This window comes from Convolutriloba macropyga, chromosome 8 (assembly GCF_964194025.1).
Source record: "Convolutriloba macropyga chromosome 8, txConMacr16.3, whole genome shotgun sequence".
NCBI classification, from domain to species: domain Eukaryota; kingdom Metazoa; phylum Xenacoelomorpha; order Acoela; family Convolutidae; genus Convolutriloba; species Convolutriloba macropyga.
Genome location: NC_134475.1, coordinates 53,535,925 through 53,544,228, shown reverse-complemented (window position 1 = coordinate 53,544,228; position 8,304 = coordinate 53,535,925). Strand labels below are relative to the sequence as shown.

The 8,304-nt window shown below is 41.0% G+C and overlaps 1 protein-coding gene across 2 annotated transcripts in view; it reads left to right on the top strand.

Annotated features, from left to right (window-relative positions):
• Positions 1-8,304, top strand: part of LOC142344830 (dynein beta chain, ciliary-like) — a 270,411-nt gene that overhangs the window by 195,110 nt on the left and 66,997 nt on the right. For both annotated transcript variants that reach the window (XM_075396813.1, XM_075396814.1), the window contains exons 55-56: positions 353-529; positions 2,713-2,859. In XM_075396813.1, the coding sequence (XP_075252928.1) occupies positions 353-529; positions 2,713-2,859 (324 nt within the window). The remainder of the gene's footprint in view (positions 1-352; positions 530-2,712; positions 2,860-8,304) is intronic.

The following is an 8,304-nucleotide window of genomic DNA, read 5'->3' as shown; positions in this document are numbered from 1 at the left end:
ATGTTTTGAGTGCATGCAACGTAAAAAATTAACGACACTACTTAGATGTCAGCAAAACAGGAAGTTCAGACCGTTGTCATGTCTTTGCACCATGTGGTTGCACCATGCCTGTGTAGCAATAAAATAACAAAAAATGGCAGTTGGAATTCAAACAACTGTCTTTGATTGAGACAGAAAACTGCCGCAATAGATTGGACTTTCTACGGCAAGATCGTCATATCGCTCATTAAACGCAACAAAAATTCACAGTAATGTGAGTTAGCACATAAATAGAACATTTAAAAAATATGTTAAGTTTTATAGTTTCCATTGAAAATGTTTGAAAAGATGCGAATCAATTGTATTTTTTTAGTTCCTCGTGTTGATCAACGACCTTTTGGCCTCTGGAGAGATCCCTGACATCTTCTCTGAGGACGAAATAGAAGAGATAGTGAACTCGATCAGACCAGAGGTCAAACAGGTCGCCATCCTTGACACTAAAGAGAACTGTTGGAAGTTCTTCATTGACAAAGTCCGCAAGCAACTTAAGGTACGCATAATATACCATTACACATTACATAAAGTTCAAGTAAATTTACCTGAAAAAAAAACCCTAAGAAAAAGATCTTGGAAAAAATCAAACTGAAACATTAACTCACCTTAAATTACCTCACTTCATTATTAAATCAACACTATCTTAAACACACTTGCTGCAAAATCGGTAACAACTAACTGTCACACACATGTTCAGTTAAGGTAATACTCTGAGCAATATTAAAATGCCATTTATAAATATAAAAATTAGTCCGCCAATTAATAAACAAATCTCAGTATTAGGGAAGAGCTTCCTTTTAGTTCATATACTTCGGTAACTATGTAAACAAAAATGTCCATTTCCTTGGCTTCACTTTCACGATCAAGGAAATTTTGAAAATATCGTCCTGAAAGCTGGAAACGCAGTCTTTGTGACAGAAACACTTAGTTTTTCTCAAAAGAATCTTACGAAAATGACAAACAGGTGTTGTCCGAAACTTGGTTTTTGCTCAGATCCGATTGGAGAGGTTGAACAGAAACAGCCTATCCAAATCAATGGATATGCTGATTTCAGACTTGCGTAACGTGACCAAATATTTAGTAATTAGAGACATCGAAAACTCTCAAAGATTACTTTTAACCACGAGCTATAATTTACTTCAAGAACATTGGTTCAATTTAATTTTCAATTAAGCCAATAGCCCTTAAAGTTTTGATTTGCAAAAATGCCTCAAAAAGCGAACAAAAAAGTATAAAATTGGCAATAAGTCAATTTTCCAATAAGTCGATAACTGGACATATTGGACAGAATTTTTTATTAAGAAACTCTCCAGTTAATGCCTCAGGGGGGAGAAAGTTTGTAAGATAAGCGGTAACTAGCGTTGACACCTCAATTTTCCTACATGATTTTGCATTGAATGCGCTGGAAATTACCTGTATAAATTCAACGCAGAAATTTTGTGAGACAATTGCGGTAAGTTTCTAAATTGTCAAATGCTCGGTCTTACAGAATTTTAGTTTTTAAGCGTAGATCTCACATAATTTTGCTTTCCATTTAGCGGTGCTCTTACATAAGTGAAACCTTTAGATCTATGCCTATGAGACTCGAACCACTGACCTCCTGTACGCTTGTCGCAACTGTTACCACTGTGTCACAGTACTTTAGTTTTCTTAAGAACCGTACTTTTTGTGAATTGACTATAACAGCACGTTCCTAAGCATGGATTTTAAATAATTTTAGCGTTTCTAAGAGTAGATCTTCTATAATTTTGCGTTCTTAAGGTTAGATTTTATTTAATTTTGCATTTCTAAGCAAAATTCTCACAAATATTGAGTACTTAATAGTCGCATTTGTGAAAATTCTGGCTCTATAGACAATTGTTGGATTTAATTTAATGAAAACTTTAGTTTAAATCTCGAGTTGTCAATTTACTTAACAAATAAATAAATTGTGTGACAAATAAATTGTATCGGGACTACTCTAAAATTCCTAACCTAACCTTAACCCCCCACGTACCTACCTACCTTCGGCTACAGATTTCCATCCTCTCACTCCCCTCAAAACACACTCATACCCAGCCCCCAAAATTATGTTTAATCAACTCTAAAATCAACGCAAAATTAGGTAAGGTCAACGCTAAATTCAACACAAAATTATGTAAGATCTAGGCCTAGAATTGCAAATTTAGATACGATCAACGCTAAGTATAATGCAAAGTTATGTGAGGTCACAACGCTAAGTTCAATGCAAACGTATGTCAGATCAACGCTAAATTCAACTTAAAATTTTGTAATGTCTACGCTTAGAAACGCAAAATTATATAAGATCTACGCTTATAAAAACGGCAATACTTTCTTTTAAACGCCTCAAGCGTAGATCTTGCATAAATTCAACACATACACCCTCAATCTTACATAATTTTGTGTTTTTTAGCGTAGACACCTCGGCCCGGGCCGTAGTGATGTCTAAGTGTAAATCAAGACTCATAATTGTATTAAGTGACGTGATGATCGTTGTTGTTAAGCATTTCTTAATCAACTTTCAGAATTCCTTTTGTACAGTGGAGAGGCCCAGTGGGTTTTTGTCGATACCCTTTTCAAATGCCCAGAAACCTATCAACATCATACATTTTCATTGTAAAAGAGTTGCATTTACAAATTATAGAAAACAGAACATTATTGAAGATGTTTTTTTTTCAGGTGGTCCTTTGTTTCTCCCCTGTGGGTAAGCTGTTGCGAGTGAGAGCACGGAGGTTCCCAGCTGTTGTCAACTGCACCTGTATCGACTGGTTCCACGAATGGCCTCACGAGGCTCTGGTCTCTGTCAGCTCCAAATTCCTACAGGAGGTACCTTTCATTCTACCGAGGACAAACCAGGTCTACCTAAGTTGAGAGGGGGTTTTCATGCCTCCCCCACCCGCGGCTCCTGCACAGCACTTTGGTTTTCATTAGTCTGTGTTTGTAAAAACTAATGCTAATTTTTGGTTTGATAATGATTTGAATAACGTAATAACAGGCGGAATTTGCCATTAAAATTTTTATATACAACCTTATATGGTCATATAATTGCGCTTTCTGAAACTTTGAAATTGTCAAGCTTTCTGAAACTAAGACATTGATCTCCAACAACAACCACTCTTGGGAAGATAGAGTGATCAAAAGCCCCTTCATCATCATAATATCATATTCTACCAGAAGGGGGGGAGGGGAAGGGTGGCAACAGTTACCAGTTTTTCGACGATTTTTAGAAAACATCCGAAATACTTAAATGTTTATGGACAATTTTGTACCTCTGCGATTTCAATGCCCCCCTTCCTTAAATTGAAACAAATGTGCCGTCTGTTGATCACCTACATCAAACAAACAGTGTTACCGAGTATACTAAATGAGCAGTCTATTTAAAGAGCTATTTAAATAAAGCGAGAATCTATCCAGCGAGAAACTTTATTACGTCATAATCTCTTAACCATGTAAGCCTTACAAAAAGATCAAGCTGGATTTGCCGGCCCATTGAGAGGGGCCTTTGGCCTTAATACGTTGTTCAATACAGGCACTTACAAACTGCTGTCTTTATCGTGGTTTACTCGAGAATTGAATCTTTATCGAAAGAGTGTTTCCGTCACCTTTATTTCTGGTGCCACGACCCGGGAATAATAAAAATTCTACAAAGTCTTCAATTCACCCGAGAGAACTACATGTACAAACAGGGAGGCAATCACCTCCACAGACTTCACAACCAGGTGCTAGAATTCGCAGTAGAGCTACAGAGCAGTGCTAACTACGTCGGAGTTGCCATCAATTTTGGATATCAACTGGAGAAACTGGACTTCGAAGGCAACTTCGCTGGGAGGTCCTGGCACGTTGAGCATTTAATTTGGTCAACAGTCAGATATTCGACTGTTATATAACTTGATCTGGAACAAATCTTGAATGCCAAAATTGGACGATGAGGATCTTGGTTTTTTCAACGAGAACGAGTATGAGATGAGAAAACAACCACACTTCTCAAGATGGGCCAATCTTTTCATGCACTGACGTCAACACTTCGGGCAGTGACTCGGCTAGTGGTGTGCTGGAGGTGACGAAACAAAAAAAAAAACTCCAAAAAACTTGTAAGACTCATCCAAAAAAAAAAACTTCTGATTGTTGCAGTAAATTAATATTATTTAACCGGCAAATCTAGCCCCCCAGAACCCATTTCCTATCCCATATAACAATTTTTAGAGTTCACCGGTCACCGATAACCCACCCCATATACATTTTTTGTTGAAAAACATCAATTTTGAAAATTTTTGGTCAAAATTTAGAATTGACCAAATCGGGGTGAAGGTTGGTACTTGGGTAAGTCTATTACACCTTTAAGCGAAGCGACCGAAAAAAAAAAAAAGTTTGAAAAAATTGACCAAACTTGAAAAAATTTTGCAAAAAATTTATATAAAGCGTTGATAGATGGCAGATAGAACACTTGTATAAAAAAGAGTATAATTAAGAGTTTGGTCAAGATTTTCAAATTTTGGAAAAAAAAGAATCAGATAACTGATTTTTTTAAAAATAAGCGCTTATTCTTGGTAACTCGCAAAAAAATTGTGCATTTAACATCAAGGTTCGGAGTTTGAGCAAAGCTCAAATCAATTATGTTGTAAAAACATTATATGGTTTTCATATTAGCTGCAAGTTCACTTCATCACGCCATAAAAACTGCGCCTCAAGTAACACAAAATCGTTACAAACGTAACGTTTACGCATTACCGGGTCTGAGTTTTAATCCTAACGCTTTGAAAGTCCGAAAAACCGCGCAATTTCAATTGAGTCACTTCTTCCGTGACAAAAAGAGGCTAGTTATATGGCATGATGTGGTGAACAATTCATTGTCCCGTCATCGCAGTAACAACAATAAGCCTTTAACACCTTCGCAGCTTATTGAAGTGCTTAAAAAGTATCAGGAGCGCATAGAAGCTATAGTGTATTGCCCCAGAGAGGGAACTCCTGATATTTCTGATCAGCTCAAGCGTAGTACTCTAGTTACCATACACTTAGTGAAAGACATTGTGTCTAGACGTAAACAGAAAGATCCTAGTTTACTTAAAGAGTACAGAGCATTACACCAAAGGCCTGCGCTTGAGCTGAAAACACTGACCATAGTCTTAGCTCATAAGAACAACCTCCGGTCCTTGATAACACGCTCCCGACCGAAGAAACTTTCAAAGCGCCGTCGTAAAACGCTTCGCACCCGTCATGCGTTCGAGGAGGCGGAACTCACACAAGCCTTTGATAACCTGAATGTCACTTAGTCTTGCGCTGTTTTGGGAGTCTACCCGCTGACTGGCGGTGTGACTTAGTTAACTCACGAGTTACGGGTTAGTTTGTGGTTGGTTCTCTCCGATAGCGCTTTACTAAACCTTTCGCTCTCCCCATTCTTCGAGTTTTTCACCACCGTCCGTTTTCCGCAGGTTATCTGGTTTCATTTTCCGTTTCCGTCCTTTTGTTTCCCTGTCACTTTGTTTCCTCCTATCTCCCGTTTATCTGTTGTATGATGTAGTATGTTGAGTTTCTGCTGTAGTAAAATTTCTCTCTGCTAGTATGCTGGTTTGTTGTGTAGTCTCATTCCTTGCTAGGGTGTGACTTAAGTTCATTCTGGAGTTACGGCTGGTTTGTTTCGTGACTTTCACCACACTGGTTTGCTAGCAATTTGTTGTAGCTTTATTAGTTTTTGTAGTATGTACTTTTGTTGTCTGGGTAGGGTGGTTTGCTAGGGTGTGACTTAAGTTTGTTCTGGAGTTACGGCTAGTAAAGTTCCTGACCTTTTCGACTTTTGGTTATACTACACTGTTGTCGTAAATTGTTTCATGTTTAATGTTTTGATGCCGTTGTTAAAGCCCCATAATGATTTGTGCTAGTGTACCTGGCAGTAGCTCGTCTCCTTCTTTCTAGGGTGTGACTTCAGTTTATTCTGGAGTTACGGCTAGCTTGTTTGGTTGAGTTGTTGCTGTGGTCTGTTAGCATCGATCTTCCCGCCTCCTCGCTTGTGGTTTCCGCCCCGCCCGTGCCGTTTTCCCGTTTCGTCGCGCGCCACCAGCCCGACGTTTCCGCCCCGCCCGCGCCGTTTTCCGGCTTCGTCGCGCGCCATCCGCCCGACGTTTCCGCCCCGCCCGTGCCGTTTTCCCGTTTCGTCGCGCGCCACCAGCCCGACGTTTCCGCCCCGCCCGCGCCGTTTTCCCGCTTCGTCGCGCGCCATTCGCCCGACGCTCCCGTTTGTCCGTCCGGTTTCCCGTCGCGTCGTGCGTTATTCGTTCGGCGTCTCTTCCCGTCTCCCGTTCTGTCCCTTTTTGCGCTTCCTGCGCACCGTTCTTTCTTTCTTTCGCCGGGTACTATTGTACTCGACGAACATCTTTGCTCTTTGGCGGTTTGCTAGGCAAATCGTCACACTAGGGTTCGGTATAACCCATTTGTGTTGTGCTGTTGCATGTGTGTGTACTTTATATTAGTACCAAATTAAACTTGTGGTTCCTGTTTTTCTTAAGATCATGACAACTTTGCAGGACAAATTCAACAAACTTTATAGCGCAAGAGCAAAATTAGAGGCTGAACTTAATAACATCTATGGGGAAATTAACAATGCTGTTGATAAGCAAGACAGGAAAGTTAAGATTGAACGTCTGATTGTGAAGTGCAAAGATGCTTTTACTAGAGTAGTTGATAAGAATGAAGAGCTCTTTGACCTGGCACAAAAGACTGAAGATCCAGACGCTGCCTGTAAGAATCTTGAGAAATGGTTAGAGACTGTAACAAAGAAAACCGATGAATTCATTGCTGCTGCTCGAGGGTATATCAATTCGGTCCATGACAAAGAGACAGCAGAGCTGTATACCTCTCATCATTCAAGATCAGGTTCACACATTACTTCCTCAAAAAGATCAAGTCAGCGTCAACGAGAATTAGAATTATCAAGACTAAAAAGGGAGGAACTTGAGAAACAACATGAGGCAAAGCTTCGCATTGCTAGACAGCGTCTCGAAATTGAAAAACAAACGAAATTGCGAGAATTAGAAATTGAGCAGCTTGAGGAGGATCATCGAAAGGAAGTAGCTGCTGCAGCCCTTGAGGAAATTGAGTTGATGACAAAATCATCAGCAGACGGGTCTGGTACAGGCAAAATGAGTGGGCTCTTTACGGAAAGAAGTTCAGTCAAGAGCAAGAAACTTGTTCAAGATTGGGTTAATTCATCACCAGCCGGGAACATGGCAGATGTTGCAAACGAACCGAGTTTGCACTTTTCTGGTTCCATCGCCCAATCCAACCAAGCAATTGTCCAACGACCTTCTTCAGCTCAACTTCCAAACTCACACTTCAATCTCAATACACATGGTCAAGTTGAGGCCAACATCAACCTCCCTGTCCATGAACCAAGTAGTAGAACCAATGTAACCAATGATGCACATGTTGCAAACAACATCATGCAAGAGCAGCGACAGCCTCAATATACGCCTCCATCACCACCAATAAACTTTGGTATGCCAACTCAACTAAACGCCCCAAACACAGCCCGACAACTGTCTCAAGCAACAATGCACTTCGATGGTTTACAGTTAGATCATCAATTCCCTCGCAGGTCGAGCATGCCGGGACAGTTGAATTTAGTCAGCCCATCGCGTTCACTACCTTTAAACACACTTGTGCCGCAACAAGCACACATAAATGTACCAGCCCCTCCATCCCCCGTTCTAAACCCCGCACCACCGCATTTTCCGTTAATCCCACCAGCATTCCGCTTTCCTCCTTCGCCGCCACAAGCACTCCCACTACAAGCCACTAACCCCGTGGCGAATAATGTCAATCTGTTACCCCATTCTCCGCCTGCACCATTCATTTCCTCGGCAAACAATTTCGTGCCTCAATTAATTCATCCACCACCTCCACAAAAGACCTTTCAGCCCCAAAACTTTGTACCCATAACCCATGCACCTCCTGCTCCTCCAGATCCAAATGTCTGGCGTTTTCCGGCAGCAGTCCCACCTAATGCAGTACCACTTGTACGTACATCTGCAAATTTATACACCGTACAACCGGCCCCGTTAATCAACCCTCATATATCTACATCGCACCGCTCCCCTCATGTACAAGCAGCAGCAGGCGCTCAAAAATACGTAACATCAGACTTCATGCAAGCGAATCCATTTAGTTCTTCCGTAGGTACCGCCCCCACCTTTGTCACTCCGATCATTCCGCCAACGTATGGAGCTACCGTTCCGAACCCGTGGTGTTGGGGTGGCCCGCCGCATCCCACACCTTCGG